The sequence below is a fragment of the Lepisma saccharinum genome, chromosome 16 (assembly GCF_977018435.1).
Source record: "Lepisma saccharinum chromosome 16, izLepSacc3.1, whole genome shotgun sequence".
NCBI classification, from domain to species: Eukaryota; Metazoa; Arthropoda; class Insecta; order Zygentoma; family Lepismatidae; genus Lepisma; species Lepisma saccharinum.
In genome coordinates, this window is record NC_139244.1 from 6,595,471 (window position 1) to 6,617,826 (window position 22,356).

Genomic DNA, 22,356 nt, shown 5'->3' on the forward strand with positions numbered 1-22,356 from the left:
TCTGCTTTTGTTTTACTTGCATGCCTGCATTGGTGTTTTATTTCTATCTAATTAAGATGTTAAAAAAATATTGTGCAATAATAAAGAATTGTTGCAGTATCCAGGTCACATTTTCAAAATATGCCACTGGTGTCATACCATTTTTAACAGAACATCTGGGGAATCCTTGACACGTATATCATAGAGTCATTCTTCTTTGATAAAGAAGTTAGATAAGTGTTGCCAGGACCAACAGTCCACTTACTATCTTACTACCAAAGATTCTAATTTCAAATCTGGGTGTTGTTGGTCTGCGTGTGTGGCTATTACTTCATAAATTTCACGTTGTTCAACAGACTTTGTTTATGGGATTAGGCACCCGGAAATATGCAACACCAACTTCTAGGTGTCAGTACAGTATTGAAGAATGCATCACAATGGATAAAATCTGACAATAAATGCTGTCAGTGATTGTTGTTGAGGAATCCATGGAAGTACTACATCTACTTACATCATCACTCACCTCCATACACTTCAAATGACTGGAAATCGATAAGTATGTATCATTCCACAAGAGAGGCACGTGTGTGAAGTATTGGATGCTCTCGGGTGTTCCAACATGCCTCGTCCACCTTTCTGGTTTTCAGGCCGGTAAGGATCTGTTGCACTAGAAATACACAAGCAATTGTGAAAACCATGCTTTAGTTGCCCACATTTGCTTACTGTGCTTGTGCTTTCAAGCAAAGATATGCATGAAACCATTTTCTAAGACACCACATGAATATCTAAACCCTTCATCAGAGATGGTAAGGTAAAGCAGGGGCGCCGACTTGTCAAAATTATTGGGGGGGCTCTGCTCACTGAAACAAATTAATGAATGACTCACTCTCTCCCTTTTTTAAGTTTTGGTCTCAGTGTTCGGAATCTCATAGAAGCTAGGGGTGTGCGGGATCCCGAAAAGTCGGGACCAGGATCTGGAAAAAAATTCCCGTCCCAATCCCGACTTCGGGAAATTATTTCCTGACCTTTCGGGATCCCGAGCAGTCGGGAAATACCGAATGATCATTTTAAAATGTCGTTATTTATCGACGTTTTCTGCATTGTCAACTTCTGGAACTTATCGTAAATTGTTAGTTTTTAATCCAAAAATCACTTAAAGTGAAAATAACGTGTAGAATTCGAGATTTTCAGAGCTTCGGAAAATTTCAAACATTTCCTGTCCCGAAAATTTTTCCCATCCTGATCCCGTCCCGCACACCCCTAATAAAAGCTGATGAATTCCTAAAAAAAATATTTTTTATTCACAGTTCGAATGCAGAATATTAATTGTCCACAGATGGATATTTCACAAGTTTCGTCAACCATAATAGCAAAATATTCCCGACTTTTAATATCTGCTACCACGGAGCGCAAAACAGATCTCTCTAATAATGATCTCGTTCTGAATGTCATGTGAGAACCATTTGTAGCCCGAACGTCCCATCCACTACACTAGTTTATGCACATCGTCTTTTGAAACACTTTTTAGTAAAATTTTTAAGAATACTCATACTGTCTCTGGTCATAGCCTCCCCAAAGTTGATGGTTTAGCCCCCCCCCCCCCCCCAAGCCCCATGGAGTCGGCGCCTATGAGGTAAAGGTACAGTTTCCCGTGCATATAGCACAATGCCATGAAGGCACATTTAGGAAAAGGTGGTCCCCTACAAAAAAGAATAGCCTTATTTTTTAAATACTTAAAGTGTTAACTATTAAACAACATGTTTATTGTGGTTGTGTGTGTTTATTTAAACCCGTGGCATAACATCTCATGAGAGACAGCCTACCTACAGTCAGCCGGCTTCACTCCCACCTGCCGAATCTAAATATACAGGGTGAGGCCAAACGGGAAATTTAAAAAAATCACAAAAAATAGAGCAAATATTAGTATTTTTGAACATGAATGTACTGTACATGAGTGGAAATTACTAGTGTACCTGAAAAATGTTCATTTTTTTAATATGGTGTCAGTAAGATGGCATCCTTGGTTTTGCACACATTGTCGGAGTCTCAGAGTAAATTCATTCATCCGAAATTAATCCACACTCTCTCCATTCAGAAAAAGTAACAGTGTGGTGTGCATTATCATCTCGTGGAATCATCGGCCCCTACTTTTTCGAAAATGAACACGGTAACACGATGACGGTAAACGCTGGACATTATGCTGACATGTTGGTAACCTTTTTCCTGCCTGCCCTCGATGGCTATGACCCAGATGAAGAAACGCTCTTCCAGCAAGATGGTGCAACTAGCCATACTGCCAGAGTGTTGATGGATGTGCTTAGACTCGCATTTCCTGGTCGTCTCATCAGCAGATTCGGCGATATTCCGTGCGGCTCCTGACTTTTTCCTTTGGGGTTACCTCAAATCCAAAGTATTCAAGGACAATCCTGCAAGAACCAGGGATGATTTGAAGGAGCGAATTCGGCAAGAGATCCACAACATTCCATTGGAGGTGCTAGACAACGTCATGGGCGGATTTACTCTTGAGACTCCGACAATGTGTGCAAAACCAATGATGCCATCTTACTGACACCTATTAAAAAAAAATGAACATTTTTCAGGTACACTAGTAATTTCCACTCATGTACAGTACATTCATTGATTGATTCATTTTGTGTTTTAAGTCCACTTTATGCACAGTAAGGCTAATCTGGACTGGACGTACAGCTTAAAGTGGGATCCGGACCACTATGTGCCTCCACTGGGTATCGAACCCAGGCAAGGGCAACACTGCACCATCAGGGAGGCCCTACAGTACATTCATGTTCCAAAAATAAATAATATTTGCTCTCTCTATTTTTTGTGAATTTTTTAAATCTTCCCGTTTGACTGCCTCACCGTGTACTTCATTTGCCAGTTTATTAGTGAACACTTTGATGCTGAAGTACTACAGTAGACACTGTAGTTCTATAGCATTACTACCCAATCTTAAAAAAATATCTAAAAATAGCATTTCACTTACGAATGATCATTTAAGCGATGCCTAAATCTGCAGCTATTTAATTTTTAGTTTTATGTGGATTAGCATCCATTTCTCGTATAAATTCTACTTTCTGGTCAAGCATGTAATTTTTCCTCATGCTGTTTTCCATGGACGACCATTAGCAACTGTCACTTTTGTGACATTGTTGTAGCTTGGTTACGTATAAATCAACTGTATTTCATGAAAATTAGTACCTATAACACCGAAGTACGTACAAATGCATTCATTACGCACAAAAAAAGGTTCCATTAACATGTTTTTAAATTATATTTTTCCGATACCTACAGTAATTTACTTCCATTAATTCTTGTCTACAAAAATCCAAACAAATAGCCACAAATATGTAATCAGAAATAGGGTTTTGATGCTACTCAAGAGGGTCTCGAAGGGCAGCAACCCAGGCTGTTGCCCAGATCTTAAGCTGCACCTGCCCTTTATATTGCATTCCATATACTAGATTGACAGTAGGAGTGTATGTCCTTCAAATTAAATCCATAAATATCCTCTCCAATTGACAATCAGAATGTATATTGTATTAAAGTGGAAGGGGGGAGGCAGTGGCAGGCTGTGCCAAGGTGACAAAAAGTAGATCGATACAGCTTGGATTTGATTTGTTGTTTTAAGTCAATTTTTGCAGATAGGCTAATCGGGACTGGACCTAAATTTTTAAGTGGGGTCCGAACAGCCGCACAACTATGAGTCTCCACCGAATATCGAACCTGGCGATTACAAGGCGATGATGTTACCAATATGCCATCAGGGAGGCCCTTGATACAGCTTGGACATTGGTAGATGCCACCGAAATGTTTGACATGATAATGTAGCATTGTAATTTGAGAAATTGTTTACTTAAGCTGAGGAGATACAAGAACCACCTGCACGACAGGAAATTTTCACACTTATCTCCCTTTTCAGTAATGAAATTTTCAGCCAAGAAGGCCAACCAAAAGTCTATTTGGGCAAAGATTGTACTTGTTATGGTGCAGGTAGATTTCAAAACCTCAAGGTAAGTTTAACAGTCATTCATACTTCATAATACAGTGCATTTGTTTTGGCTCTGGGCCGAGATTGTGCATGACTGCAGAAGGTGCATGGCATGGAAGCTAGCATTTTTGACCCGTGACGTCCTGCTTATTTGTACCACATACCTTTAGCATGCAGGCAATTATATTTATATTGCATAACGAGTGTTATAAGAGTTGTTTAAAGTGGTGGCCAACTGCATTCACACATTCCGGCATCCGTGCCATGCGCCATCTGCAGTCATGCACTATCTTGGCCCAGAGCCAAAACGAAACCACTGTAGGTATCTAGTTACCAGTTGTTGTTGAGTTCATTTCTAATTTCTCTTTATGCACAGAAAGGCTTATCAGGACTGGACCTATAGTTTAAAGTTGTATCCAAACCACTATGTGCCTCCACCACATATCAAACCCGGATATAGAAACCAAGGTGGATTGATTTAAATTGTGATTTAAATCAGGTGATTTTTTTTAAAAAAATCACTCATTCGAATCACTTTAAATAAATAATTTATAGAATAATATACATAAGTATTTTGTAGATGTTAGAATCACTTTTATTGAAAGTGCATTAATCTTTTAATCATTTAATGGTCCTTATTATGCTCTAAGAAAGGAAAAGAAAGAAAACAAAATATATGTACTGATGAGGTGAAGCTCATATGAAAGAAAATGTAATATGTAAACTGAAAACACACTTAAATTTCTCGATTTAAAAATTACATAATTTTTATAGGCAAAAATAACAAACATTTTGCATAGAACAACACACAAAATACTAATCACGTTAAACCGTAAGTCATGTCATTAAACTGTAAATAAACATTGCTGCTGATATTTGGCAATCATTAAAAAAATTGCCAAAATTCAGCTACAAAGACTATATGAATGGCTTATTGCAGAAAGGGACCCGAGTCACATTTTTGAGGTATCGGAGTTAATTTTTTCATCTCCACTGTGTCTAGCAGCATACTGCAGGGGGGGTGCATTGAGGGTTGCAAAATTAACTATTCATTATGTTGAATATTTGAGCCAACAACGGCACATTTCTTTCTTACACTATTAATATTATACGATTTTTCATTGTTTTTCTCAGAATTGTGCAAAAGTGACTCAGGTCCCTTTCTGCAATAAGCCATTCATATATATAGTACACTCAGAATGTTTTATTTTCAATGGAAGAAAATTTACTGAAATTATTATAGTTTCATTAACACATTCAACAAACATTTCCACAGTAGGTTCATATATACAGTATCAGAAACAGAAAAAATGTATATTTACATTCAATGTTTTATTTGCTTTAATCAAACTGTTCAAATATTTTACAGGGCAGTTTACAAGAAAAAGCCTTTCCATTTTAAAAATATATATATATTTATATGTATGGTGCCATATGTTGCCAACCATACAAACAATTGTAAGTGTTTTTCTTTAAATCAAAAATCGATTTAAATATTTTAAAAAATTGATTTAAATTTTAAAAATCGTCAAAAATGATTTTTTAAAATCATTATTTTCATCCACCCTGTTACTAACCAGTGTTGGTACTTTTTTTTAAAGGCTACTTAAGTTACAGTTCCTCACCCAAAAGTAACCGTTATAGATACAGTTACTTTATCCTCCTAGAATAGTGGTCATTTTTCTGAAAGACCTGTACAATGAAACAACAGATATCCTTAATCATGAGAAGCGATGAGACTTTCCAAAGCCTTCTCTTCATCTTCACGTTCCTCTTTGACCTTGCCTTGGTTGCCACTTTGTTCCATGGCAGATGCTTTTTTCCTAGTTTACCTTTTTTGTTTTGGCAATGATTCTTTATATGGAGATAAAGTTATGAGTGGCTGGTCCTGTTCTCAACGATTGATCATTTTGAGGATAGCAAACCGTAGAATGGGGGTGTTACTTGGAGGTTTGGATCTTAATAATACATGTTTTAGGAATCCCTGATGTCTCATGAGAACCGTACTTCATGAACACACAATTGTCGTCTTAAAGTTTTTGAAATGGCACATATAACTTTCAAACATTGCCATCGTACTTACTATTCCATGAAATTTCACAGCGTAAGAATAATTGCTCCTCTACAACTTATATTTCATAAAAAAATCACTATTTTTTGCACTCACAAAATACTTAGTCTTTTAAAAAAAAAACTTTTGACTCTCACTGTATCTACAAACACACATGGCACGGCATAACTTTTACACAAATTCCCAAGGTTGCCAAAACGAATACCTCACATACGTCAGCAGGTGATTGTAGCGCCAAATCGCTGAGAATTCTTTTTGTCATCTTCTGTAAGCGAGCGTGGGGCCAGCTGGCACAAAATTGCAGAAGTTCAGTCTGGCCAACACAATTTCATGAAGCATCGACCAGGAAATTTGTGGAAAATGCACAGACAGTGTCGTCAGGGTGAATTGTCTCTTCTCTTAAATCTTCTCTTCCACACCATGGACCAATTCGTCTGTCACCCGAGATGGTTGCCCACTGCGTTCCTCAGCATGCACACATTGTTCCATCCTTCGTTAAATTGTCGAACCCATCTCCGTACCATTGAGACACACATGATCTGTTCACCAATTTGATGGTGAATTTCAGCTGCCGACATATTCTGTGCATTCAAAAACCGTATGAATGATCGCACTTTACACGTGGCAGGTGTTTCAATTTTCTTGAACATTATCGCAACCCACTATGAAGCGTACGCACTTCTGTCTTCTCTAACACTCATGTCTCTGCCTTGCCATTGGGTCCAACTATAATGGAACCACAAGCATAAAAACCTGCGCAGACCCGCAACACATGTGCACCATACTCCCGCAAGGAGGGGAGGGGGAGAGTGGACCATGCTTCCTTATGGCCCAAGTTGAACGGAAGAAGGGAAAGCTGCACGGGGACTTTTCGTCCAAGGTTTATTCCTTGTGGTCGCTCTATACTCGGTGCACATGCTCACTCTTGCGATTGCAGTGCAGCTGGCATAAATTGCAAACGGAACTTACTTTCGTGGACGTACCTTGTACAGTGGGATCCATGAGTATTACCATGCAAATTGTCCATCACCATGATCGTACATCTTATTTGATCCAATAAGAGCTTCAAGAATTAAAAGAAAACTCAAAACAAGCTGTTGACAACTTCTGAACCAGCATACATACAAATCCATCGCTTAAAAACACACAGGATGGAAGAGAAAAATTTATGAAAATAGACATGGACAATTTGCAGGGTAATACTCATGGATCCCACTGTACAACATATCCCATGAATATCCAGAACAGGATATCACCTAGACATCCATGGGGATATCCCTTGGAGATTTGTGCCTTCAGCATTCATAAAAAATAAAAAAGGAACATTACAGACAGGAAAAGATGGTACAGGGATGACTACTAAAAAAAGTATATGTATCCTCCCTCCCTCTCCTCTCCCCCCCTTTCGAAAATCCTGGGCACACAACTGTGACCCACGGTACTCCTGCAGATTGCAGATGAAATGTAGGGGCCGTTCTGAATTAACTCTGAAGCTCCATCTTCTTATTGGCATGAACAATTTTATGTGCATATCCCAAACTATTTCTTCTGTTTTAGTCCCCGGGCTTTGTAGATAGCCTAGCTCTTTTCTCAAGACCAAATTAAAGCATCCATGGTAATCTTTACTGTAATTGCGTCGAAAACTGTACTGTTCTCATTTTCAGCTGAAGTTAAACCATGGATTTCTTCTCTGCCTTACTTCTGTGATAGGAGCAATTGTGGTGTATGTTTATTTGTATGGTCTGACGAATGAAGATGGTGTAATTCAGCTTCGGTTGAAGGAAGAGGTAACAAATCTCAGAAAACAGTTTCCAACACAGCCCAGAGAGACGTGGGTGAAAATATCAACAGCTCTGAGGCCTGTCATGTTAGCGAATCCACAGCAACCGGCAGTCTTATTGTTCCTATCAACACCAGAGACGTATGGAACTACTAGACGCCTGGTCACAAATCTGAGCGCAGCGGCAAAGAACCTGATGGGTACGTCCGTCCGGCAATCATCTTCTATTATTGGTTTTCACTTTGCTGAAGGGTCCAGAGCTAACGACTTCTATTCTACCGCAATCCAATATTTGGATAGCGATAAGGTTCTCATTATTGAGGATATCAACAACCTCTGTGGCGAGGCAGCCATGTTCTTTCATGCTCTGGCTGACCACAAGATGGCACCAGTGAAACGTTCAGTGATCATTCTAACGGTGCACATCTCACACGATTTCAAAGACGGAACAAGTTTAACGAAACTGGTGTCTGACCATCTGAAGGAGTGCTGGGAAATGAAATATGAAGCCATTTCGGGTATTTTGAGCAGAATACTCGTGTTTCCCCTTCGAGTACTTCCCGAAGAAACTAGCAAAGATTAGGAAATAAGATCACTAACATCACACACAAAAAAAATAGAATAATACTTCTAGCTTCATGAAGAACTTTTCATAAAACTCAATATCTTATTATTTGCAGTTTGTAATGTTAAACCAATGGGAAAGGTGAATTGTAAGAAACGTATGTCAGTACCACAGGAAAATAAAAACCTACTGAGTTTTCCCCTAATCACTTTGAATAAAACTGAAAATGGCATAAGGATTGTCTTACCACTGTTTACCTTCATTTATGTCAACTTGGTGTTGATTCTGATATTTATTAAATATTAACCTAATTTTCATCTCAATCCAAGTCAAAACTGAAAACTGGATACCCACGTTGAGTGAATGACGGAAAAATTTCATGTAAACTCATAAGCCAACAATTTCTCTCGAATCAATTAAATATTTTCTTCAAATAAGGTCTCAGAAGCAAGAAAATGCATGGTTCAGCAGTTGATTTCTTAATAGTGCCAATTCAACCAGTGCTTGAAGAGGAAATTCTTCCCAAGTGGGAGTAAGGGGGGGGGGGGAGTTCAAACCTTTGGAACAATTGTGCAGTGGCATCTCTAAAAAGGGGGGGGAGGATGAACCATGCAGTCCCCAACATTAAAGTGACAACTCACCGTGGCCTCCACAGCTTTTAGAAATTGTATAATTATTTATTATCATTTACAAATCTGTATTAACTTTTGAACTTCTGAGTAATTTTGTGGCTCAATCTGCTATTCTGCCCCTCCGATGCCCTTTCTACTAAACGACGAGACGCTTTGCACAAATTATTTAGCTGGGGAACATGGCATCCCCCTCCCCCACTTGCAGCAATGCATTCAACCTTATATTGTAATCACTTGTGACTTCAGTTTCTAAATGAAATTGAATGAATTGCTACACTGTCACAGCAGTTTTAAATGCTTTTGAATACTTTATACTGCTCATTCAATATTTTATATTCTAACTTGATCATGTAAAGTAATATGATGCTAACAGTTATTATTATTACTATTGTTAATGTGACTTATTACTACTACTACACATTTCTTTGAAATGGAATCATCGCTTTCCCAACTCCACACGTCACTGTCAATTCACATAATTGAACCAGAGCCTAGCACGAGCCCCAAAATGCTACTGTGATGTCTCCAAGCGAGTCTGAACCTTCGAACGATGATGCGTGAGAGGAATTGATGGCCTACATTACTTCACTCCTTAAGCAAGTTACTTTTATTTGGATAGTTTTTACTTTACCTAAAGCATTACAGAGAAGCACAGAAAGTTGTAGAGTTGAAATTTGAAAGATCAACATGTTGAAAGGATGGCTATAGCAGTAATTTTCTTCAACGTTATTTCATGTTTGGCCCTATATTGTGATGCAGATATTTAATTTATTCATTTCTTTCTTTTGGACCTAACAGCTTTTAATCAGTTTTAAATCATATAAAATATAAATAATAGCTTTACATTAAAAAAATTCACCTTCCCCACCCTCATTTCACAGACAAAACGAAAAACATTCTCCCTTTAAATTTGTATGCTACACTTTTCTAGAACATCTGGATTGACAACCGAACTTGACAAATTTATTATAGATCGACCACAAGGGAAAAACCCTTGGGACGAAAAGTCCCCTTGCAGCTTTCCCTTCTTCCCTCCACCTCGGCCCATAAGGAAGCATGGTCCATTCTCCCCCCTCGTCTACTGGCGGGGTACGGTGCACAGGAGTCGCGGGTCTGCGCAGGTTGTTTTGCTCGTGGTTCCACTATAGACACTGAATTTTAAATTCTGTAAAGTTTTATAGAAGATATTTCTTTCTCCATTATATTTTGAGCATTCCAGTATTACATGTTCCACGTCTGCAGTTTCCCAGCCACATTCACATCTCTTATTACTCTTGAGTTCTTGTTTTGAAGTCCACTTTATGCACAGCAAGTCTAATTGGGACTGGACCTACAGTTTAAAGTGCCTCTACCAGGTATCGAACCTGCGATCCCTTGATTACAAGGCAATACGCAACCACTGCACCATCAGGGAAGCCCTATATCTTATTATGCGTTATTCCAATTCTGAATAAATGTTGCCTAGTGCATACATAATTGACCCGATCTCGGTCTATTAATTAATATAATTACATTTCTTGTACCACTGACATGATGAAACCATGGTTTATGGGGCTTGAATTCAGCAAACTGTCTGTATGATTCCCCAACTGTTACAAGTTCATTTTGACACCAATCAAACCATTCATTCAAAAATGTTCTTCTTTACTCTAGGGAGAAGATATATTGATAAGGTTGTAACATTTGGAAAGAACGCTGCTTTCTTTGCACCTCATCAACATGGGAATTGCCTGCAGGGACGGCGACAGGGGTGGGCAAACACCCACCCAAAAATTACTGTGCCCACCCAATTACATTCAATAAATATATACAATTAGGAAATGTAAATGGTTCTATAAGTATAGGTTGGTCCTCGCTCCATGCATATTTTACTTGTGAATATTGTCGATACTAGAAAGTTCACAAGCTTCATCCCATAACAAGCTTTGATGTTATTTGGAGAAACTTTTGTCTAGTAAGTTTATGAAAATTTGAGCAAATATCCTGTTTAATTAAATCAATTCAAGCTTTTCTTTCTTCTTTCTTAATTTTGTCATTGGAAAGCTAAAGGCACTATCAGAACTCTATTTTAAAATGTGATCTAATGAACACTGCTATGATTAGAAGCAATCAACAGGCTTAATAAGCTTTATGGGATACTCACAATTATAAGATTTATGATCAAGAGTTAATCAGAATTTAGGAGGATTTGGAGGATTGCAGCTCCCAGCCTTCAATGGGGAAAAATTGCTTCGAAAGCAGCCATATATATAAGAAAAAAAAAGATATTTGGAATGTGGAAAAATATTAAAAAATGTAACTAACCATCTGACATGACTTGGGCTAAAGGTTGGACTAACTGAACTGTGCATAAATGGAAGGGAGTTCTTGATGTTGTCAGCACCGGACCTAGACATAAATCTGTCTGGGTATGATCAAGGTAAGAAACAATAAATAAAAAAAATAAAACATCATCTTCGCCTTGCTTCCTCCAGGTACGCACGGAATTATATCGACCTTTTTAATTGGGTCCACACTGCAATACCAGGAAAGATAACATGCGGAATTTTATGTTTGATTAATTTTTTTAAAAAAATATTTTGCTTTCCTTCACTTTTCGCTAATCGCAATGATGATATGATGAAAGTGATGAATGGACAGTCACAAAAACACCGATGCTCGGACCTGAACCCCTGCATCATAGCGCACTGCGATAACCACTCCGTGGGTAATTTGATGTGCCACTTTCTTTATTCCATCACATTTTTTACATAGCTGTCGTCTTCAAATAATGCAATGTATCTAAATAACAATTTTTAATTTGTTCTAATTAATAACGAGTATTCACAATCACTACCATACCGAGGTGACCAAATTTTAATGTAACAGTTTTGTAGGTTTGGAAAAAATCTATAGAATTACTGAACTAATGTAATTAGTGGTAGCACTATTTACAAGTTCTCTTCCAACATATAAATTTTCACTATCAGCTATGCCATTCTTATGATTAACTTGCATGAATTTCAAAGAAGAAAGGGGTGGAAAGAAAGCTTGATTTGAGGGTCTCAGAGACCTATAATGAGGCAGCCAAATTAAAGAAAAAAATTGTAAATAATCCAGTAGTGATTTTCTTTCAAGTCCACATGCTCAAATAGGTTAATTGTCACGATCTCCATTTCAAACAATAGTCCTAACAAGTGTGCATTGGCCTTCTACTGGGAATCGAACCCAGGACCACTTAATTATAAGGCGAGAGCGTTATACGATCGGAGAGCCTATATACAGAAATAACCCCGTCAACCGTATCATTTTATCGTAACATAAAATATGTCCATTTAAGAGGTGGATTACACTATTATTATGATTGGTCCATGGACGTCCGCAGATTTTTTTCCAAGGAGGGGCAAGCATGGTAATTTGTTCCAGGGGGGCAAACGAGACATATTTCCCCCCTTAATAGTGCTGCCCTCTCAAAGAAACACTGAATCAAATTGAAGCTGTCATGTTCCTACAACACCCAACCTTCCAATAATTAACATACATTACTGTGAATGAAATGCAATATATGTGTGTAATGTGTAAGTTTGTGGTAAGATCCATTTTCCATGTGGGGGGGTGTCCCCCTGTCACCATCGCCCTCTTCCAGACACCATGGATTGGCCTGAGATTCAAATTATTTCTTTCACGTATGGAAAAAAATATTTGAGACTTGTATAATGCAACATCGTTGTTCACGGAGTTCCGTTTTGATAAATAATGAAGCCTTGTGGAGTTGAAATTACTACCTCAACTTTCGAAGTGCTATGAACTGTTGATACTCTTATTTGTGGAAAGTAATCAAGACTGATTTCAAGTTGATTTTCTGCTAGTTTTGACCAATGGTGACGGTGAGGTTGAATGGTAATTAGATGAACCTCATGAAGATGAACACAAACTAGGACGGAGACACCAAAACTAATATCTTGACTGCGGTTACAGCCACCAGAGACTCATTTGCCTACAAGAATAGTTTCCAGGGTGTACTATTTAGGAGGGAAGTTGACATTTGAGTGTGTTCGAAAAGGTCACACTTCCAGTCAGGGTGCGAAATCATTTAAGACTGGTGGGGGGGGGAAAGATCTTAATCTACAAACCCCCCTCCCTGCAAATATACATATAAATTATACGATATACATATTTATAATGTTATTAAAAGTAAAAATTAATTACTAAATTAAATATTATTATTATTAATTACACAAAGAAAATAATTTGTTACTTTTACATATATCAGATATTATAACGTAGCAAACTAATTACGTTACTAACTGGTTAAAGATGTTAATAAATTATGAAATACTAGTTGAAGTGGTCTTATTATGTTATTTAGTTTTTGCTTTATGTTAATATAAATCAATTACTTTCATAGTTATTATTGTTTTCCATTCTTGTTTTCCTTTTATTGTGCATATTGATGTAGATTTGTTAATGATCTTTTGAGAGAAAAGGCATTGAACACACACAACTACACTAATTTGTGTGTTTTTTCGATATTACTCTTAGTAAAGTATACTTGAAATAAAAAGTAATTGCTTATCTTGTTTGTTGGAACAAAAACTCCCCCCCATAAATATTTGGTGGGGGGGGAGAATCACCTCTGCCTGAAATATCTGGTTCAAATTAAATGCACAAGTTACCATTGCCAAAAATTACAGCTGATTTAAATCATTTTACTTATTGAAAACTTTGAATACACAACAGCAGGCGAAAGTTGAACATGTACAAATACTGATGAACTTAACAGCCCGACCCACTCAAACCACCTATATGCTATGAACACAAATAACCTACCAACGGAAGCCTACAGGAAGGAATTTACGAACAAGCTGAAAAAGATGTGTGTGTTGCAAGTCCACTTTATGCACAGTAAGGCTAATCGGGACTGGACCTACAGTTTAAAGTGGGATCCAAACGACAATCGAACCCAGGAAACCTTATTTACAAGGCAAAGAAGAACTGGAAAATGAAATTCTGAGAGTATTAATGAGAACAGCTTAGTTTAATTAAGCAAAACCACAGCGAGAAACAAGATGTCACATAGGCCTTCGTGTCCAGTCAATAGAATACCGCTTTATTGCAATTTTTTCCTATAAAATCCAAATAATTTATATTTCTTTTCGGTAGACAAGCCAGGCAATGATAATCAAGAGGCAATACACAATGCAAGATTTTCTTCAGGATAAGGCATGGGTTGTAGGAATTTTCTTTCATTAAATACCTAAGAATGGCGATTTACTTCTAACTGTACATAAACTTAGGCCAAATTACAAATTTGAGAGTAGTAATTAAATCTTCAGGGAACACTAATAACTTTGTCCATTTAATTGATAGTGAATTTAAAGTTGTTACCCAACGACTAACACCTATCATTTATCCCTTGCATTTGTAACATATTTAGAACAGGCTAAGATACTCATTCTCTCTCTCCTATTCCTCTATACGGAACAATGAAAATAAAGGTGATAGGTAGCATGAAATCACATGTTATTGCAATGTCTGACTGCAAGGGTGTGAATTGTTACTCATTAAATACTAACTTTCATTCTAGGCCTTGTCTACCGATTTTCCATGTACATTTCTAGTATATCTTACTTGCATGCTGTTAAAATAACATTTTGCAGGTTTGTCTACAATTCAAAAGGGGAGGAAGGGGTAATGGAACTTTTGGTACACCCTGTAGATTAAGATCTTTCTCCCCCCCATCAACAAATTATTTTGCACCCTGGAGCCGATATCAATGTGTCTGAAAGTGTCCGTTGGATTTTATTAAGTGGCCGATAATTTCTTAGCATTTGGACCCTTCAAGTTGCATTGTTCGCAAAAATGACTAGTTTTCACGTAGTCTAATTATCTTGGAAGTTATGCAAAATGAAAGGTTTCTATTGATTTTGCATCAATATTATGTGGAAAAACTATATTTTGCGATTGCATAAAAGGGGATTTTAATACTCTGATGTTAGAGGAAAACTCTGGGAAATTGATGCATATAATACCGGGTGCGTCAAAAAAATGTACACACACTTTGAACTGTCAGATAATTTATTTTCGATACATTTCTGAGTACGAGTCACAACTGAATCCGTACTTCGCACCAAAGTGTCCAATGGGATTTCTGCACACACCGTTTGAATCTCATCCCAAAGTGTGTCCAGGTTACGTGGTTTACGACGGTACACCTCATCTTTTACTGTGCCCTAAGAAAAAATCTAGCGGCGTAAGGTCTGGAGAGCGTGCAGGAAACTCGATTGGTCCCCTGCAGTCTATCCACTGGTCTGGTACATTCTGATCCAGGTATGGTCACACATCCCTATGATAGTGCGGCAGGGTGCCATCTTGTTGGTAATAAAACCTGTCATTACCGTACATTGCACGAATGGCAGGGAAAATTGAATCAGCAAGCATTGTTAGGTGTTTTTCTCCAGTTACAGTACCTTCAAAACGGAAAGGACCAATGAGTCCCCTAGGAGACAAATCACACCATACATTTACACCAGGCAAATTCACAGCCTTTTCAGCAGTAATGTGGGGATTATCTTCAGGCCAGTACACACAATTATGCCTCTTGACAGTTCCATCAAGTTTGAATTGTGCTTCATCCGACCAAACAATGATTCACGTATAACCATCTCCTGAACCCATTCACAAAACTGTACCCTGCAATCTGGGTCGTCACTTATCTGTTGCACCAGCCTTGGAATGTACACACGCAACTTGCCTTTCTTCAGAATGCGTAGCCCACTACTAGCACTTACACCATTCCCACGTGACCCCTTGCTCGGAAATTTATCGAGGATGAAGGGGCAACATTTTGAACATTTACTTTAACCACCATTTGGAACATTCAGTTTGACCAGAAAGTAAACTTATTTTTCAAATTGGACTGTAGCCTTTCTTTTCCCAGAAATTTAACCTTGTAGGTTGCAAAATAAATTATCCGACAGTTCAAAGTTTATACACAGTTTTTTTGACGCACCCGGTATTAGTGGGTGAGAATTCCACTCCAATTAATCAATATTTTAAACGGCTTTCAATGTCACAATTTTCAACCATTGGTATCGGCCACGGACACGACGACCCCTCTGGAAATTTGCATCCTTCATTTCAAGTTACAAAAAAAATCATAAAACTTTTTATTGTTAAATACTGAAACAAGTTCAGTTACTTGGTATTCAAATAGAATAATAAAGTAAAAATGCATTAAATTGAAAAATGGTAAAAAACAGGAACCAGTTTATATTTGCATGTTTTACCATTTACAGGAAAGACTAAATGGTTTCGTAGTTTTCAACATTAGTTTTATGAGAGGTCATACAACAAACCACATGATTAAAATTTCTCTGAAACATTTAAAGCTTTTTCTTGGAAGATGTGTTTTTAAAAGTTAATGTACTGAAATGCTATTCAGTTTTTTTAACAGTTTATAACTTAAAACCAATAATAGGCAATCTAAAAATAATTATGAACAAATTTTATTCCAAATTTATTTATAATAAATATTTTATAATAAGCATGATAATTATTTTTTCAACTTGAAGTTTTATCTATGAACTGGACCCTCTTACCAAAATTTCTGGCGAAGCCCACGGTATCACTTCATACTAGTTATAACATTTGTTAACAATTACACTATTTATACATATATAAAACATGCTCCATACCCTGTGAACTTGTTTGCTTACACCTTCAAGCCAACACACATTCTCTAAATTTCTCTTAAATTTACTCTCCATATGCAACATTTAAGTAAGTTATAGGTAAGTAAGGTAAAGGTACTCCTGTGCTTGTGCACACGTACCATGAAGGCATATTGGATGTGAAGGTAGAGCTCCATATATTCTTGATCTCTGCCATAGTTGGGATGATGTGATCAGCATCATGTCTAGCCACCTTTACACTTTAGGTACCAACTGATATGAGGCTGGGTGGTTCTCAGAGCCATGCAGAAACTAAAACGACTGGAAAATTTCCTGGTCCAAATCATTTGGCCCGGGATTCGGACCCGGGTCTTCAACATGGTAGCCAGATGCTCTACCAACTCTTTTGTGGAAGTAAAAAATGTATGTATGGTGCTGATGTCGTAGACATATCAATGCAATAATAAGTCTCAGAATACAAAATATAGTTTATTTTATGCATTTAAGTTTCTTACACTTTATAGTTAACAATACAAAAAGACCACTCAACAAGTACAAACTAATTTTTACTTTGGGCAATTCCAATTACAACTATTTAGATTAACATTTTTTAATAATTTTGCAACACAGTCGTGCAATACATAAGAAAATTCGCATTGCGTGACTGTCTCAAAATTATTTAAAATGTTCACAAAGTTTTAACATCACAAATCCTAGATTGGTTCACATATGTCCGATATGAATGATTATGTCTTAAAATTAATTCAGTATCTATAACATTGAAGAGTGTAGGAAACCTACAAATATTTTCTGTGGCATTCTCTTTTCTCAAGGGAAAACAAACCATACAAAAACCGATAAATTCTGGTAAAAAAATGGTTAAAATAGGAATTAGAAAGTTGGGCAAAAAATGTAATTGCCTCGCTTTGCAATTTTAACATTTTTCCTTTCTTGTTGACATGTTATAACATTTTCTTCCCCAAGAGAATCAAGTTAAATTGATATTACATCAGAAAATATGCCTATTTAGCTATATTGTTATCCTACGCTTATTTTCTTTGGAAGGGATGCATTTCCAAACTAACTTTTTCCTACAACTAATGAGTTCTCATATAATTGGCAATTTATAGAAGAGTATACCATTTCAGTTTTACATGAAATATGTCTGTATAACCTGAAATTTTAGTGCAATATCAAAAAGGATTTATTTAACTCCTACCCATATATGCTTTGTCTCAATAGGTGACATTTTGATAAGAAATTTTGGGAACTAGCTCTCTTGTTAATGTTCCAGAGATTGTTCGAGTTATGTGAATTTTAAAATGTGGCAACACTAATTTGGTTGCCATTATGATGAAATGGAGCATAAAGGGCAGGCTTTTAAATATGCAGTACTTTACATGCCTTTGAAATATAGAAACTGTTGTAAATATTTCTATTGTGGAAACAAAAGTTTTGCAAATGGAAGGGCATTTGGGTTCAGCATAAGATTTCTCTGAATCATATCAGCTTTCTCCCTAGGGCTGGCTGACTACAAACAGTTACACTTTCTATAATTAAAATATTCCAAATAAAAAGAAAATCAATTTCTATGTAAAAGAAAGTAACATCAAATGTAAAGTTATGCAAACTTGACTTCATTTTCTTCTTTCTAAACAAACTTTTGAAAGTGCAAAATTTTATGAATTATCTTTTGTACTGAAAAAGAGATTTACTAAATGTTTTGGATGTGCTGTAAAATATTTTATTTCCCTTTGTGGAAATGTACAGGTTGGAAAAATACACGAGATGACTGAAGAACAAATACACCCTACATTTCCTTTGCAAACATACGTGATTTTAACAAAATCAATTCATGTAAAAAAACTTATGAAAGACATGGTTTTATAATAAATGCAAGTAAGTGAATTGCTAACTTCTGCAAGACTCCCAAGTGAAAAGCTCCACGGTGGATGGTGGCAGGGCCACTGAAATCAATAGAACCACAACAAGTAAGTCTCTCAGAAAAAGTAGTCATTCACTTAATGTGTATTTATTTAAAAGAGACAATAATAATATAAATTTAAGCTATTTATGCTTGAAAAAAGATTGGAACTATAAACAAAGAATTACACAATATACATACATACTGCTTGCTGTACGCAGGGTTCTGGAAGAAATGTACACGATATAGTAAAAATTACGATTCCAGTTTTGAATTTAATGCATGCTGTTTTGTTAGGATCTCAAGTTGGGATTCCTTTCATCCAGCAGTAGTCTTTCTCAACAGATTAATGTGTGTCAATTCCAAATTATTTTTAAATTTGCCGATTTCAGGCATGTTATCTGTAGCTTAATTATTGTCTTCTCCCAGCTGAATTTGCCTCTCTTCGTTCCAGAATGTGCAACTGGTTGACTCAGGATTGAAGTATGTAAAGTTTTACGTAGAAATTAGATTGGAGCAGATATTTGAAGTCACTTATGCGGACGTAGATGAGAAGTCCATCACAGGTATGTAGTTACAAGTATGGGTATATATTATTTCGCATTATAACTAACTTGGCATCATTCAATAAAAATTTCAAAATGAAATAATTGTTACTAACCGTATACATGTCTTCTCCCAGAACACTGCTTTCCTATAATAGTGATCACAACATACAAAGCAATTATCACAGCATACACCAATATTACCGGTGCTTGCAAAAAAAAAAAAACAATATTGTAGTGTTGCCACTATACATAACTAAACACTTATGTACCACACCTCAGCACTACTTTTCCGCTAGCTCGCAAAAAAGTATTACATAAACAAGAATAGTCATTAAGATACTTACTGCAGTTATGGAAACAGTATCTTAATGGAAAAAAATAAAGAAAAAAATCCCATAAGGCCATTCGCAAGGCACGTCAAAAATAAAAATCCGCACCTTCCCATTTTCGAATTAATTCTTTGTCATTATTCTGAGATATTCCAAAGCGTTCCGGGCTGCCGATTGCTGAGCATTCTTTGTAGAGTTCCCTGTACCATGGCAGACTGCTACAGGAAGAGTTGAGAGCTGGACTATGCATTGGTGCTCACCTACAATTAAGTAAAAGAAGCTTGTGAACCAAAAGACTAATTCAGTAATGGTGCCACATGTTTAATTATTTTCTGCACGTTTTATTAGCAGTGCTTTAGAATACTGGGAATGATTGTGGGACTAAGTTTAAAGCTGGGTCATTCCATGTCACCAACCAAAAAAACATTTTTGAACCTTTAGGATTAAGATTTTTCAGATTTTTTGTTTAATCATTCTACCTATCAAGAGGACAAAAACAAAAAAAAGTGATAAATATTATAAATTTCCATATTATTTGTAGTCCAAAAATTATAAAATAGACTAATATGAAGATTTCAACATCAACCACTCAACTTAAGTTATGGTTTTAACATTGAAGTCAACAAATTAGCAAATTTCACACACATTATAATGCAAAATAATTCATTTTCCATAGGAACCCATTACAGTCCCATTATGAAATTTTGCACACAAATAGTCAATTGATGTCTACAAAACATTTTTTTTCAAAAAAACATTTTTTAGAGTTTTTTTAAAAATTACAAAATTGAAATAGAACAGCCATGTTGCATTTCAAATTAAAGCCCATTAAAAGCAGAAGAGAATGACACCAATTTGAGCTCTCTAAGTCAAATAGTTTTGCATTTACTGCTGTTTAGATTTCCAAATATGTTAAATTTTAGAATTTTTGCTTTTTTTGAAATTCGATAACTCAAACTGCACAAAAAATCTGAAATTTTGCAGTTTTAGTCAATTTTACTGGTACTATCGCTGTATCAAACATTATCAATTTCTGACATCTCAAGGTTCAGACCATTGGTTGATTTGACATGGAAAGACCCAGCTTAGAGAAATTATGATTTGAAAAGTAGCTTATGTGAGAGGCCACGCAATGATCAGCTGTTCTCAGTTTACAGATATTTCAGTAAAGTAAAAATAAAGTGCTCCCCTGTGCTTTGCACCATGCCATGAAGGTATATAGGAGGTGAGGAGTTAGGGCCCTGCACTTTCTTGATCACAGCCGAAGGTGGGGGTGATGTGATCAGCACCATGCCCCTGGCTACCATTACCCAGAGAGTTTCCCCCAGGTACACACTTTATACGATGCTTTGTGGGTGGCAGCGCTACTTCAACATGTGCAAAAATACCGGATCTCCTCCACCAGGTATTGAGCCAGGGTCTCTCGCATGGTAATCTGACAGCCTACGCCAGGTATTGAGCCAGGGTCTCTCGCATGGTAATCTGACAGCCTAACGACCGAGCTACCATGGTGCCATCTCTGACACTATGTTTTATAGCCTGACAAGTTAAGTCCCGATATGCGCAGATCGCTGCGGAGCACTTCCTATTATGTCATCCTCCCCACCACTCTTCTACTCACTGGTCTGGCCTTGAGAGTACCAGTGGTGCCAACTCAGCAAAATTAAGCTAAAACAAATATGACGATTTTCATGGTACAGTGGCTCTCAGCGACAGACAAACCTGCAAACGAAACTGAAATTGATGCGGAGAATAGAGTGAAAGTATTGTGAACAATAAACAAAAGGAAATTGTACTTAAAAATTCAAAGTGTACCTTATGTGAAACAGTATGCGATTGACACGAAATTTAGAAATGCGGGACACACCATAAGACGACTTCCACCTTACCACGCAGACTTAAATCCCATTGAACTTGTGTGAGGGGGGAAATCAAGGGTAAGGCAAGGGAATTCATTTCGGATTCACTGGACGCAAAGAAAGAATTGCTGGGAAAATTATTTAGTGAATATTCTGTACAGAAATGGATTAAATGTTGTGAACACGTGAAAAAAAATTGAAGATTCTTACTTTGAAAGAGATGGACTTAAGGACGAGCGTGTAGATGAACTGATAATTAGACTTCGTGAAGGCGATTCAGACACGGACACAGACTCTGATGAGTGGGAGTGAAACTGAAGGAGAACAGGAAAACATTTAGAAGGTGAGCTCAGTTCTATCGTTTATATATTTTTCATTTTTCTATCATTTTATTTGTTACATTTCTTATGCTGGTAAGAAATATCCCTCATATAACTTAATTCATTTAAGATTTAAAGGGAAAATATGAAAATGTATTTAGAATTTAGCATAATCAATAGGTAGCGTAGGTGAGGGAATACTAATTCATGTCTTTCACATTCAAATTTCGTTGAAAATTCTCAGACGATTCCTCTCTCTCCAGGTTTGCAACACTGCGAACTAACGTCGCCGCAGACAATGGGGTGGGGAAATGTGATGCGAGGTGCGCAAACAATGGATTGCAGCATCTTGTTTTTAAACTTGTCAAGTTATAGCAGATGTTCATACAACAGGAAGGGGGTTCCATGCTCAAGATTAGATGTTCTGCAATCAGGTAATAGAAGCATTTAAAAGCACAGCCATCAAAATGGGCAGCTGGGCAGAATTGCACTGGTGCCACAAAGTGAGAGCAGGACAAAAGACTGGTTCCCGCACACTGTTTGAAACCGGGCTGACTTTCCTTGTTCAAGCAGTCAGACCGACCTCTCTCCGGGACACTTTAGACTCCCATTTGATACAGAGCTGGTAATCAGGTGAATTTAAAAGTTTGTTACAGGCCGCAGAAATGGAGTCCCATATCTAAATGTGACT

At 37.0% G+C, this 22,356-nt stretch overlaps 2 protein-coding genes across 6 annotated transcripts in view; one reads left to right on the forward strand and one right to left on the reverse strand.

The window, feature by feature from the left end:
* The first annotated feature begins 464 nt into the window (after nt 1–464).
* LOC145999866 (uncharacterized) lies at nt 465–8,624 on the forward strand. The gene is made up of 3 exons (XM_083137135.1): nt 465–630; nt 3,917–4,007; nt 7,721–8,624. The coding sequence occupies exons 1-3, from the start codon at nt 599–601 to the stop codon at nt 8,417–8,419; spliced, it is 822 nt and encodes a 273-aa protein (XP_082993261.1). The 5' UTR covers nt 465–598; the 3' UTR covers nt 8,420–8,624.
* An 8,537-nt stretch (nt 8,625–17,161) lies between these two features.
* LOC146000226 (protein Loquacious-like) overlaps nt 17,162–22,356 on the reverse strand; it is a 36,136-nt gene continuing 30,941 nt past the window's right edge. For all 5 annotated transcript variants that reach the window (XM_083137628.1, XM_083137630.1, XM_083137631.1 and 2 more), the window contains one exon: nt 17,162–19,746. In XM_083137628.1, the coding sequence (XP_082993754.1) occupies nt 19,610–19,746 (137 nt within the window). In that variant the 3' untranslated portion in view covers nt 17,162–19,609. The remainder of the gene's footprint in view (nt 19,747–22,356) is intronic.

Bases quoted from the DNA above. Each gene is read 5' to 3' on its own strand.
- LOC145999866 (XM_083137135.1), top strand. From the start codon at position 599: ATGCCTCGTCCACCTTTCTGGTTTTCAGGCCG. The intron at 631-3,916 runs GTAAGGATCTGT...CTCCCTTTTCAG, and splicing joins CCTTTCTGGTTTTCAGGCCG to TAATGAAATTTTCAGCCAAG. The intron at 4,008-7,720 runs GTAAGTTTAACA...TCTCATTTTCAG, and splicing joins GTAGATTTCAAAACCTCAAG to CTGAAGTTAAACCATGGATT.